The sequence below is a fragment of the Serinus canaria genome, chromosome 25 (assembly GCF_022539315.1).
Source record: "Serinus canaria isolate serCan28SL12 chromosome 25, serCan2020, whole genome shotgun sequence".
Lineage (NCBI taxonomy): Eukaryota > Metazoa > Chordata > Aves > Passeriformes > Fringillidae > Serinus > Serinus canaria.
This window is the reverse complement of record NC_066338.1, coordinates 5,302,633-5,316,686: the sequence shown is the minus strand read 5'-3', so window position 1 is coordinate 5,316,686 and position 14,054 is coordinate 5,302,633. Positions and strand designations below refer to the sequence as shown.

Genomic DNA, 14,054 nt, shown 5'->3' with positions numbered 1-14,054 from the left:
CCCATGGAATCATGGAAACCATTCTGACCCTGTGGGGCCACAGAGAACCAAAGGGCCATTGTGACCCTGTGGGGCCTCATGAAAGCACAGGGTCATTGTGACACTTCAGAAGCGAGGAAAACATTGTGACACTGCAGAGCTCCATGAAACCAAGGGAACATGGAACAGGTCTGGCTGGCTTGGCCTCCCAGGGGCCACCTGACAGATCCACCTGATCTTGGAATGTTGAGGGCTGCCTCTCATCAGCCCCTGGAGAACTGGGGCCCCAAGCTTTCCTTCCTACAGAAAAGAACCATCTGTCGTTTCAGGTGCCCACAGCTGGAGTTTTTACTCCCCCTGTAAAATTCCCTGTATGCCTTATAAGGGCAGAACCCTATAAGGGTTCTCCCAGACAAAAGCTGCCAGGAGAGACAAGTCTGGCTGGTCTTAGCCCCTGTTGATCACCTCACATCTCAAGGAAGCCCTGAAGAAAGTATTTGAAAAGGTTTGACTACTGGAACCTCCATACATTTCTCATCCTCTGAAATACTCACATGCCTCTCTGATCATATGTCTTTTTTTTTTTTTTGCATTGTGAATTATGCATGAAATATTATTTTCAACGAAAAAATATTATTCTTATCCCTTTCCCAGCATTATCTGACACAGAACATGGATCCAGGTCACCTGTATGAGCAAACGCAAGAATAAATCCAGCAGGGATTATTTGTCTCTGCCCCGATCTGTCACATCTCCTCTGGAGCTGGAGGTGCAGCCCCAGCACTTGGGAGGGCTCAGGGAGTCACAAGCTCAGCTCCCACACAGAGAACCTGTGGACCCTGGGCTGCTCTTCTTGGTCCCTGCATGCTCAGCCCGGCTGAGATGGACACTCTCTGCAAGCTCTCCCAGCTGCCCTGAGCTCTGGGCAGCACCAAGGGCCTCTCCCCAGCCCAGCCCAGCCGGCTCTGGCCCCACAGCTCTGCTCAGGCCAGGCTGCTCTGGGCACTGCCCCACGGCCTCAGCCCCTGGCAAGGGCACAGCAGCAGCTGCAGCTGCCACAGGACTCAGCCCCAGCCATGGGGGAAGGGGCTTGGCCAAGGCACAAGGAGGCTCCCTGGGTGCCCTGCTCCCCTCTGGCTGAGGTGCTGAGAGCTCTGCAGCCCCTGCTGCCATCCCACCTGCCCAGGGCAGCACAAGAGCCCCGGCCTTGGGGCCCTCCAGAGCTGCTCCTGCTCCAGGCCCAGGGCCCATCCCAGAGCTGGGGCAGCCACAAAGCTGTGCCCATTTCTGTTCACTGCTGCTGTCATGGGGATGGGTCCTCAGCCACTTGGAGGCTGCTGATGAATTTTCCTACTCCAGAGTAATACTTTTAGCCCTAAAGTAAAACTTTTTTTTTTTTACTAACTAAAACTTTTTCTACTCAACATGACTTTTATTACTCTTCTTTAATGAAGTCTTCAGTTCAGGAATTCAGTGACGAAGGCTCATAAACAATTTTGCAAAATACCCAAACAAGAAAATCTCCTGAGAATTACTGAAGTTTTCACTCCTTCTGTGGTTAATTAGAAAGATTTCAGAAGTGTATTAAACGTGAATGTATTGATTTAGGAAAAATGCAGAGAACTGTTTTATCTGTACCACCCAGAACCTTGCGACTGCTAACAGGGGTTTTCTGTGCTGAGCATTGGCCTGGGCGTGTTCTTGAGAGAGCCTGGGCAAGGAGCCTGGAGCCCCCAGGCCCTGGCCTGAGGTGTCAGCGCTGCCCCAGCAGTGCCCATGGCCTGTCCCTGCTGCAGCCCTGGCACTGCCACCCTCAGAACTGTGCCCGGCCCCGAGAGCACTCAGGCCCTACAGCAACACCAGGGCCACCAGGGCAGCGGGGCAGGGCCACGGGAGCAGCACTGCAACACCAAGTGCTGCTGCTGCTGGGCACAGCTGCTGTGCCAGCACTGATCTGCCCCCAGCTCTGCACACAGACATTGCTGCTGCAGCTCCAGAGAAGGCAACAAAAAGGGATTTCATCAGGAAATTTTTCTGGGAGATCGTTTAGTTCCTTTAAAGGCACCGAGAGCGCAGCCCCTCATTGACACAGTCTATGGGCACAGGGAAGGTGGAGAGAAACAAAATGAAAAATGGCATAAACCATGACATTTCTTTGTGGACAAGATTAAAAAAGTAAAATAAAACAAAACAAAACAAAACCACTCCAAAATGAATCACACAAGAATATCAAAGATGACTTTTATTACAAGTGATTTGAAGAAATTGTCTAGCAGTTTAATGTTTCTGAAACCATCCAGTCATGAGTCTCCACACTGCAGCCTTGAGCTCCTGGTTCCTCAGGCTGTAGATGAGGGGGTTCAGGGCTGGAGGCACCACCGCGTACAGAACTGACAGGGCCAGATCCAGGGATGGGGAGGACATGGAGGGGGGCTTCAGGTGAGCAAATATTCCAGTGCTGAGGAACAGGGAGAGCACAGCCAGGTGAGGGAGGCAGGTGGAAAAGGCTTTGTGCCGTCCCTGCTCAGAGGGGATCCTCAGCACAGCCCTGAAGATCTGCACATAGGAGAAAACAATGAACACAAAACATCCAAATGTTAGACAAGTCGAAAACACAAGAAGCCCGAGTTCCCTGAACTTTGAGTGTGAGCAGGAAAGCTTGAGAATCGCAGGGATTTCACAGAAGAACTGGCCCAGGCGATTACCATGACACAGGGGCAGGGAAAATGTATTGGCCATTTGCAGAAGAGCATTGAGAAAGGCACTGGCCCAGGCAGCTGCTGCCATGTGGGCACAAGCTCTGCTGCCCAGGAAGGTCCCGTAGTGCAGGGGTTTGCAAATGGACACGTAGCGGTCGTAGCACATAGCAGTGAGGAGAAAATATTCTGCTCCCATGAAGAAGATCAGCAGAAAAACCTGAGCTGCACATGCTGTGTAGGAGATGGTCCTGGTGTCCCAGAGGGAATTGTGCATGGCTTTGGGGACAGTGGTGCAGATGGAGCCCAGGTCAGTGAGGGCCAGGTTGAGCAGGAAGAAGAACATGGGCGTGTGCAGGTGGTGGCCGCAGGCTACGGCGCTGATGATGAGGCCGTTGCCCAGGAGGGCAGCCAGGGAGATGGCCAGCAAGAGGCAGAAGTGCAGGAGCTGCAGCTGCCGCGTGTCTGCCAATGCCAGCAGGAGGAAGTGGCTGATGGAGCTGCTGTTGGACATTTGCGGTGCTGTGGCATGAGGATCTGTGAAGAAAGTCATCATGGAATAGTTGGGTTTGGAGAGGACTTTAAATATCCCAGCACAGCTTGGGGGTACTTTCCCTGCTACTGCCTTCCCAGGGCTCTGCTGCCTGGAGCTGTCCCTGCCAGCAGCTGCTTCCCTGTGCCCAGGGCTGGGCCCTGCCAGTGCTGCCAGAGCCCAGCCCAGCCATGGGGGCTCAGCTCTGCCCTGCAGACCCTTCCCAGCTCAGGCACTGCCCAGTGGCAGCTCTGGCTCTGCAGGCTCTGATGGCAACATCAGAGTTACCCTGAGGAGGCTGGAAAAGTGACATTGATGCTGCCTTTGAGGGGCCCTGTGCCAATTCCTGTCATTGCCTGGTTTATTCAGATCTGACAGAAAACTTTTTTATTTTTCTCAGCCTGAAATGAGAGATGAATATCTATGTGCAATTTCCCATCAAGTTAACCCCGAGCAGTAGATTAATAAAGCAGGAATTCTCCTTTCATGCAGCCCCTGCCTCTCATTGCTCCCTGTATAATCTACTTGGTAACATTCTTAAGTTAAATGCCATGCTGGGAGCAGTCCTGAACACTGCACTATTCTCATCACACAAGGAGAACAATTCCAAGCCTTACTAGCTGTCTCCTGCCACCCAGGTCTTGCTCCCCAGTGCTGGGAGCAGCTGCCAGGGCTGGCTGAGAGCTGTCCCTGGCAGGCAGCAGAGTCCCTGCCCCAGCACAGCGCCCTGGGCTGCAGGACCCTGCTCTGCAGGACAGCCCTGGGCACGCCTGGCTGCTCTGCACAAGAGACAATCAGAGAATGTACTCACAGGGTCTGCAGGCATTGGGATGTTCCAGCTTTAGGAGATGGCTCCAGGAGCTGCAGCTGCATTGTCCTGCAGCCAGAGGTTCCTGTGCCAAGGGCTGGCAGTGATTGTGCCCCAGGCACTTCTCAGCACCTTCCCAGCCCTGACTGATTGAAGCTCTCTGTGCCTCTGTGCTGTGCCCAGGGTGGCTGCAGGCAGTGCCCCAGCCCTGCTGGGCTGGCAGAAGAGCTGCTCATCAAGAGAAATGTGCTTTTGAAGGATTTCTTGGTTACCAGGAGATCCCTCTGTGCCAGGAGCCCAGACCAGCTCAGCAGCTGCACCGACCCAGCAGAAGGACTTTAATAGATCTCTCAGGGCTTTGTGCTCAGGCCCTGAACATCAGTCCCTGAGAGGGAGCTGATGAAACCTCTCCAGAACTCCAAGTCAGAATCCAACTCCAAAGTTTCTTTCACTTTTAATGGGTCCCACTGAGGGACACCACTGAGAAAGTGTCCCCAGGCCCCAGGCAGAGCAGAGAACTGGAGGCAGTGATGAGAGGTGGGGACAAAGAGAAGCCAAGTCTTGGTGCCCTGGGGCACAGCAGGGTCTGTGCCACCAAGGGCTGGGAGGAGACACCTTGTCCTGAGGCACTGGGGCCTCCTGGCACAGCCCCAGCCAGGCTGGGCACTGTCAGCCCCTTGTCCTGCCCTCAGCATCCCCCCCTAGCCCACATCCCAGTGGCCTCAAGGATCTGCTGGAAGGAGTCCCTGGGGAGCTTTGCTCAGCAATGGCCCTGGGGGCTCCATCATGTTCACAGGACTGCAGGTTTTTCAAAGGACTTTGGGTTTGGCTTTTGCCTTGGAGTCTCTGAGAGGTTTGTGCAATCATGGCCTCCAATTATCTGCTGTAATTAGTCCCTGGAGAGGCTTTGTCAGTAACAACACTCAGTGGGGCTCATTAATGCTTCCAGGTACTTCAGTTATTTTAAGGTACTCGGTGTTTCCCTTTTGATACAGACTCTGTGAGAGGTTTGTGCAATCATGACCAATGACCTGCTTTAATGAGTCCCTTGAGAGCTTTGTACTGACACTCAGTAGGGCTCAATAATACCTTTAGATATTAAAGGCGTTTAAGGTACTTTGGATTTTCCTTTCCACTCTGAATCTCTGAGACATTTTTGTGCCATCCTGGCCTGCAATTTTCTCCTCCATGGCGTTCATGAGGAGCCTGTGTAGGAATGGGCCTCACTTGGACCCATTAATGCTTTGAGACCCTTTGGGTGTTTCTTCTGACTTTGACTCCTGGAAAGGTTTGTGCAATCTCCTCTCAGGCTCTGATGTTCAAGGGCTCAGCTCCAAATGCACCATGGGGCTCATTAGGATCAAGCAAGTCCTGACAAACCATGGCTCTGCCTTGATTTCCCCTGCTCCCATGCAGTTCATCGGGATGTTTTCTGTACCAGTTTTTGTTTGAGATTTCTCAGCCAATGCATGAATCAGTGTGGTGGGTTAAGTGTTGGTTAATTTCCAGTGCACGCTCTAGAATATCCTTACTCAATTCCTGCTGTGAGATAGGATTAGGAAAAAGACAAAGTGGGTTCAAAACTTTAAAAGTGCATAACAAAGAGTTTATTAGCAATAACTAGTAGAACGACCAATAAGAATCAGAACAAAATACTCAGAACTCTTATCCTCTCCCTACAAAATCTTCTTTCTTACTGACAATATAAAGATACGAAACCTAAAATTTTCAGTCACTTTACGACCTCTAGAATAGTATTCTTCAGTTCACTTAGGGAGAGGAGTCACTTTCATGCTATGGAGACTTCTACAGGAGAAAACAGTTCTATTGTGGCTCTCAATTACTATGAAAAGCAGCTGCCAGGAAACATCTGCAATCATGTAGTCCCTTCCATTTTTTCACAGATTTTCCCACAGGAATGTTTATGGGTCATGTCAACTTATGGGGTATTAAAGACAAGATGTTCAAGAACAGAGGTTCTCTTCATCTATTTCTAAAATCATCTTCATCTCTGAGAAGAGAGGTTCTCTCTTCTTGAGAGCACAGGATCTCATCACCCTTCTCTCTTTCTCTGTTCAAACTTCTCATGGGGTCACAGGTACTTCAACATTTGCTTCCTTCAGCATGGAGGCCTTTGCTGAACAAGTCATCTCCCCATACTTTTCAATGCATTATAGGGACAAGGAGAGTTTGATCTATCAATTACATCCTTCTCCATAGCTTTACAAGAGGATTTTCCGCCCCAAGATCAAGGCATCTCCTCATCCCTCCCATCTGCAACTCATCTTCCTATTCACTGACCTCAGCGTCTTCATGTTGCTCCTCTATGTGCCTGCACTTTGTCCTTTTCTCTCACTCGAGGGAGGATGGAAGCACTGACAGAGTTCATATCTCACCCAGGGCCTGCAGATGGTTCCATGACCCCGGCCGGGCTCAGTCCTTGGGCCGGAGCTGTTTTACCATGGAGGTTTCTGCAGTGGCTGTGCTGGGGCGGTGTCAGGATGGGCCGCGCTGGGGCAGGGCCAGGATCTCAGCAGCCAGGCCAGAACACAGCAGCAGCACGGCCAGGGCCGATGGCTTCTCCTCCCCCTGCCCGGGGGTTGTGGGTGAACCCCAGCGGTGGCAGAACCTTGGCCGAGCCGGCCCGGCCCGGGGCTGCTCCTGGGGCCAGGCGGATCCTGGCTCGGCCCGGGCTGGCGGCGGGGCAGGGCTCAGCAGTGCCCAGATGTTGGAACTGCAGCCATGGCCCGGCCCGGCCTCGGCCCCGCGGCCTCCCCTGCCCTGCCCGGCAGCCGATGGGGCCTGGCGGGGTCCCTGGGAAGGGGCCCGGCCCCACGGCAGGAGCTGCCTGGGCTGCCCTGGCTGAGACGGGGCTGGGTCAGCCTTGGTACCTCTGTGCCAGCCAGAAGGGAAAGAGACTCTCCCAGGCTTTTTCATCTTTAACATTTTTCTTCACAGAGCCATGTACAGTTTCCTTAGTGGTTTAACAGATTGTCAGTTCTCAAAGCTAATTACTGATTGGGTTTTTTGTCAGACACAGAGGAATCTGCTAGCAGCTTCTCTTAGGACATCACTTCTGTGATGCAAAACCACCACAACAGCATAGAGCACAGAGCTCCTTTTCCGTATGTAGTGGTCATGTGCCTGAGGCCTCAAAACCCCACCTTGGGAGATCCCTGGGCCCTCCCCAAGGTGTTTTCAAATGAAAACATTCACTCATAGTCTGAGAAAATCACCAGAGGACAGAACCAGCCTGATCTGTCTGTCCTGGCTAATTTGTCTGGGAGCAATCCTTGGATAGATGGAATTTGGGAGGTCAAATTGAATGTTGGCCATGGGTCTTGGACATGAAAGCTGGTTCTTTTCCATAGGAAAGAAGGAAGAGGGCCCCCGTGTTTCAGGGGTAGATGAGAGGCGACCACCAGAGGCCAAGGCCAGCCAGAGCTGGCAGGTTTTGTTCTGAGAGATACTCTTGATACTCTTGCATAGAGGAAATTTTTTACGGAAATTTTTTACCAATTTTGGTGATGGCTTCGGAAAAGAAGGATGGTTCTTTTCCATAGCAAGAAAAGCACAGAGCCCCAGTGCTCCAGGAGCTGATGAGAGGCAGCCCTTGACATTCCAACATTAGCCAGACCTGTCAGGTGGCCCCTGGGAGGCCAAGCCAGCCAGACCAGTTTGCCCTGGCAGCTTTTGACATGGAGGAATCCTTGCATATATGGAATTTGGGTGGGGACACCTTAATTTTGATCACAGACACCTTGAGAAATAGGACAGTTATTTCCCATAGGAAGGAAAGCACCTGAGCCCCAGTGTTTTGAAAGCAGGTGACAGACAGCCCTCAAGAGGCCAAGGGCAGACAGACCTTTCTGTCCTGGCAGCTTTCACTTGGGAGCAATCCTTGGGTATTCAGAGTTTTGGAGGTGGAATCCCTGTTTTGGCCATGAGCACATGGTCAAGATGGATGGTTCTTTCCTATAGGAAAGAAAAGCACAAAGTCCAGGTGTTCTGGAAGATTACAGGTGACCGCCCTTAGGCCAAGCCAGCCAGACCTGTCTCTCCTGGAACCTTTTGTCATGGGTCTATCCTTGGACATTGGGCATTTTGGAGGGGAAATCTCCATTTTGGCCATGCGTGTCTTGACAGGAAGAAGAGTTCTTGCCATTATTAAGGAAAGCACAGAGCTCCAGTGTTTCAGAGGCAGATGAGTGCCAGCCCTCAGGAAGCCAAGGCCAGCCTCTTTTCTGTCCTTGCACCTTTTTTTCTGGGAGCTTGCATATAGACAATTCTGGAGACCGATGCCCAATTTTGTCAATGGGTCTCTGGTCGAGATGGATGGTTTTTCTTATAACAAAGAAAAGCACATGGTCCCAGTTTTTCAAAGGCAGATGACAGGTGGTCCCCGGGTGGCCAAGGCAGCCAGATCTGTCTCTCCTGGAAGATTTCATCTGGGAACAATCTTTGCATATAAGGAAATTTGGAGGAGGAATCTTAGATCTGGCCACGGGCCCCTGGAGGAGAAGGACAGTTCTCTCCCATAGGAAGGAAAGCCCAGAGCCCCAGGGCTTCAGGGGCAGATGAGAAGCAGCCCTCAACATGCCATGGTCAGCCGGACCTGTCAGGTGTCCCCAGCAGGCCCAGCCAGCCAGACCTGTTCCACGTTTCCTTGGTTTTGTGGGACACCACGGTGTCACAATGGTCTCCTTGGTTCCATGAGGCCCTGGAGTTCACAATGTTCCCCTTGCTTCTGCAGTGTCACAATGGCCCCGTGCTTCCATGAGGCCTTGCAATGTCTCAATGGCTTTGTGGAACCACCTGATGTGTCACTATGGCCCCTCGGCTCCATGCACCCTCGCTGAGTCACAATGGCTCCTCTGGGACAATCTGGGTTCCACAAGGTCACCATGGACCCTTGGTTCCTTGGGGCCTCGGAGTTTCACAATGGTCTCCTTGATTCCATGAGGCCCCTTGGTTCCATGAGGTTCCGTAGTGTCACCGTGGTTGTTGTCAGGGGCTGGATGAGATCGATGTCCCGAGACACCTTGGGATGCTCGGAATGCCCGAGTGGGCCCAGGGCCGGGTCAGGCCTTGGTTTGTGGTGGGACAGAGCCCCGCCCCCAGCCCTGGCCTGGCAGAGCTGTCAATCACACAGCAGGGGGCTGTGCTGACACAACTCTGATTGACTGAGCTGTCAATCAATCAAACAACAGGCCATGGAAACACAGCTCTGATTGGCTCAGCTGTCAATCAATCAAGCACTAGCACCTGGCGCCTACCCTGACTCTGATTGGACAAGCAGCTGGCAGTCCCACCCCAGGGGCGGGGCCATGAAGGCCCAATAGGTTAAAAGCCAGAGCAAAAAGGCTGCCCATGGTCTGGGTCCTGCCTTCTCCTGGGGTTCTTCTGGTGGCAATGCTGGAACCTGAGCAGTTGGTACCTATGTGCGTGCCTTTCTATAGATCTTCTGTCTTTCTGTTGTTCTCTATTTCTTCTCCTTCTAATCCTACTTACTTGGAACGTTTTTGGGTAACTTCACATGTTAAGGGTTAAAGGATTTTAGGTTAAACATGTGGAAACCCAGGGCACAGGGAATATTTCTCTGTCTGCTCTGAAGTGTCCTGACCCCCAGAGAAATGCTGCCTTTCACCTTCACCCATGGAGAGGACTTCCAAGCATTTGAGGTAGGTTAAAATTTACCAAAGCTTGAAATAGATAATAGAGTGTATATAGTATGTCACTTGGGAGAGAAATTTAAGTTTTGGGTTTTTTAGTATGGTTATAGATAGGAAGCAAGATGGAGGAACTTGGGTGTAGTCCCTGTCTTCTTCTTCATCTACTCAATTTTCTGCAGTGTTGGTGTCACAGGGTGATTGGTCAAGGAAAGCACAGTGCAGAGGTTATGTGGACAGTCAAGGGATGAGTTATTGGTAGATAAGGAGAAATAATGAACATTTTAAGAATTAATTGGATGAGACAGCTTTAAAAGACCTTGAAACTGTACGTTTTAGAGCCATTTTGTGGTGCTTTTCCAGCATGCTGAGCCTGGTGTGCACAGCATGCAAAACTTTAGATAAGATAACAATAAACAAGAAGCCAAAGACAAAAAAATCCCGTGCATATCCTTTTACCTGAGACAGAACTGTTACAGGAGGGTTTCCCCACACTGGGAGCCCCCGGAAGGGCCCAGCATAAAACAAACATCAATACCTGGTGCCCTGACAATGCTTGTAATAAGTTGGCTTTTTACCATAAAGTTATTTACTGAAGGATGTTGTCTTAATTGGCCAATCATGTGAAATGTGTTGATTAAATGACCAGTGAGGCTCACCTGCTGCAAACCAAGATATAAAAGCAGAGGATTGAAAAAACGGGTGGCTTTAAGCCCTTAGCCTTTTGATCTGAGTCTGTGTCACCTCTGATTCAAAGGTGATATTTGGGGATCTGTGGGGGCTATTGGGGATCCTTTCTGCACCTCGTGACCCAACAGGACCTTCCCTAATAAACTTTGCCTGAAGCTCCCATTCTGCCTATGACTGGAACCCCTGGGAGTGTCTGGGACATCCTGGCTCTTTGGCAGCCTGGGCACTCCTGGGATGTCACCGTGGAGCCCCCATCAGTGCCTGTGCCAGATTGGTGCCTTTGCAGCCCAAGGTCCCCTGGGATGTCACCATGGAATGGCTGTGACTGCCTGTGACCACACGGCTCTTTACCATCCCCAGAAAGCCCTGGGAGGTCTCCATGGAGTCCCTGTCTCTGCCTGTGACATTCCAGCTCTTGAACAGCCTGGAGACTCTTGGAAAGTACCCATGGAACCCCTCTGAGGGCCTGTGATCCTCAGCAGGCAGCCATCACCAGCCCCCTGTTGCTATAGTCAGTTTCCATGGCAACCATCACCAGCCCCCTGTTGCTATGGTCAGTTTCCATGGCAACCATCACCAGCCCCCTGTTGCTTTGCTCAGTCCCTGGGAAGCTCCATGGAGACCCCATGCCAGGGGTGGTTGCCATGGACACCAGCTCAGGCCTGCAGCCAGAGCCCGTTGCCATGGCAACCATTGGCAGTCCCATCCCTGGTCTCATGAGATCCCAGAACCACAGAATTGGCTGAGTTGGGAGGGACCCATCAGGATCCTCGAGTCCAACTGCTGGACCTGCACAGGACACCCCAACAATGCCAGCCTGGGCCTGGCAGCGCTGTCCAAACGCTGCTGGAGCTCAGAGAGCCCTGGAGCTGGGACCCTTCCCTGGGGAGCCTGGGCAGGGCCCCAGCAGCCTCTGGGGAAAAACCTTTTCCTGAGATCCAACCTAAGCCTGCCCCGACTCAGCTGCAGCCGTTCCCTCCACTCCCGTCCCTGGGCACCAGAGGGAAGAGGTTCCCACAGCCCCAGCCAGGCACCCACTCCCAAGGCTGTTGCCATGGCAACCAGGGCTGGGACCAGCTGGGATGCTCGGTTTCCATGGGCTGGGGTTCAGGAATGGGATTCCCCAATTTCCTGGTCCCGCTAAAACTGCTCTGCCACTTGCTGCAATCCAGCCTCCCATGGAAATCACAAAAGGAAAAGATCCCGGGCTGGGAAAAGAACACTTTATTGGCAACAGCAACAAGATAAAGAACAAACAGGAACAGAAACAATACTGATAACAGAAGGGATAAGAAAAACTATTTCTAGGGAAAACTACAACACAACTGCCTGGCTCTTCCCAGCAACGTATTTCCCCCTGGAAAGGACACCCTTCTCCTCGGGGAGAGAGAGAGTCCCTTTCCTGCCCCTGGCAATGACCTGAGGAGGGAGTGAATGTAATGTCACAACATGGCCTGACCCACATGTGCTTCAATCCCATGTCATGTCATGGGCAGGGGCAAGAACACGGACAGGTGTCTTCCCAGCATGGGTCATGGGGAACATGGATCACCAGGGCGACTCCCAATGTGGGTTCTCCAATGGGACATGAAGCTGCAGCAGTGCATGAAACTCTTCTGCAGTTGGGGCATTGGCAGGGCTTCCCTTACCGGTGCTTCCATTGGTGTTTGGTTAAGTCAGAGCTCTGGGTGAAGCTCTTCCCACACTGGGGACACTCGTAGGGCCTCTCCCCAGTGTGGATGCGCCGGTGCCTGACGAGGCTGAAGTTGTGTTTGAATCCCTTCCCGCAGTCAGGGCAGTGGAAGGGCCTCTCCTCTGCATGAATGCGCTCATGCAGGTGGAGATTGGAGCTGGTCTGAAACCTCTTCCTACACTGGGAACACTCATAGGGCCTCTCCCCAGTGTGGATGCGCTGGTGTCTGACGAGGTGGAAGTTGCGCTTGAAGCCCTTCCCGCAGTCGGGGCAGTGGAAGGGCCTCTCCTCTGAGTGAATGTGCTGGTGCCTGGCAAGAGTGGAGCTGGTCTGAAACCTCTTCTGACACTCGGGACACTCGTAGGGCCTCTCCTCTGTGTGGATGCGTTGGTGGGTCACAAGCATGGATCTGCAGCTGAAGCCCTTCCCACAGTCCCCACACTCGTAGGGCCATTCCCCAGTGTGGATCATCTGGTGCTGGATCAGGTCAGAGCTGTGCCTGAAGCTCTTCCCACACTCCAAGCACTTGTGGGGCTTCTCCCCACCATGAAGCTGCTCACGGACTGCCAGCTCTGAGCTCTGGCTGAAGCTCTTCCCACCTTCCTGGCTCAGGGCGGGTCTTTCCTCCTCAGAGCACCCTGGGCTGTGTTGGTAGCCCCTCCTCATGGGGGATCTCTCTAGCATTTCCTCCATGTTGGATTCCTGTGCCATGGAGACACTCAAAACCACCTCTTCCATGAGGTTCTGCTGTGAGGATTGGTCCTCCCTGATCACCATCCTTAGCTCCTTCCGTGGGGGAGGAAGGACAAGGAGAGGATGGGATTTTCCTCCTTGCCACAGGGAAAGGGAAGGAGATCCCCCCAGTGCATCCCCGGCAGGACGGAGTCAGCAGCAGGGCTGTCCTGCAGCCGGGGGCCATGCTGGGCTGGGAGATGGAGCAGGAGAGAGGGGGAAAGGGGCACTGACTTCCTCCTCACCTGCCTGAGTGTCCTGGGTCATCCTCATGTTCCTCGCAGCCTTCTCCTCTATCTGGCAAACGTTTGGGAATGGGATATCCTGTTTTGGGAGGAAAACAAGGGATGAAAACATTGAGTTTTGTACTGGTTTAGGGGAAACCTGTGGGAAAGTCTAAGCCAGAACTACAATTTAGTAAGAAAATTAAGATCAAAGCAATGACACAGAAATACTCACTTAAGCTGACAGAGTCAGGATACAACCTGACACCCTGTTGGTCAGAGGGCTGGTAGCAGTCCCATTAAATGGTGGCTGCAGTCCTGTTGGAGTGATGAACGTGATTCTCTCGAAGCAGTGATCCTGTAGAAGGGTCTGGTCTTCCTCTGAAGGTCCGGGGTGGTTATGGAGCTCTTGTCCTCTGGGAATGCAGTAGGCAAGGTGCTCCTGGTGTTCCAAGCCTCAGCTTATATCCAGGTAGGAATGCTTGGTTCCTCCCCCTGGGTGGAGCATCCCACAATGGGAGGATGTAATTTTATCAGTTCTGCAGGGACACTCAATGGCCCATTCACAGAAGATACCTCCCCTGGAGGGCGTTATCAGGGCTGAGTCATGGAAGAGATAAAGAACTCTGCCCCACCTGTTTTTAGCAGTTTATGGAGATGGTGACTGAAAACATGGTTTTGGTTACATCTTACAGTGCAACCTGAGACAGTGGGGTAATCCCTGCTGGGGGGGTGAACACCACCCCCCTTACCCAGACTGGCTCAGGTGTAAAACCCCCACCCCAGGAAGGCCACACACACAGGGGACAATGTCACACTTGCCCTGCTCCAGGGGAGGTCTCTGTGCCTGTCACTCCCTTGTTCTCCCACTTTTCTCTTTCTTTTAATCTCTCTCTACCTCACATTTACTGATCAATAAAATCCATGTTGGATTTGGTCTCATTACCACTTTAATCAGTGCAGAGGCATCTCTTTAACAATTTTTTTAACCAGCTTGCAACATTATTTTGACACAATGAGTTTAGGCACTG

At 52.2% G+C, this 14,054-nt stretch overlaps 1 protein-coding gene across 1 annotated transcript in view; it reads right to left on the bottom strand.

The window, feature by feature from the left end:
• Positions 1–14,054, bottom strand: part of LOC115485198 (uncharacterized) — a 2,106,330-nt gene that overhangs the window by 1,151,793 nt on the left and 940,483 nt on the right. The window contains 1 exon segment of the mRNA XM_050983901.1: positions 12,079–12,666. Within this exon segment, the coding sequence (XP_050839858.1) occupies positions 12,079–12,666 (588 nt within the window).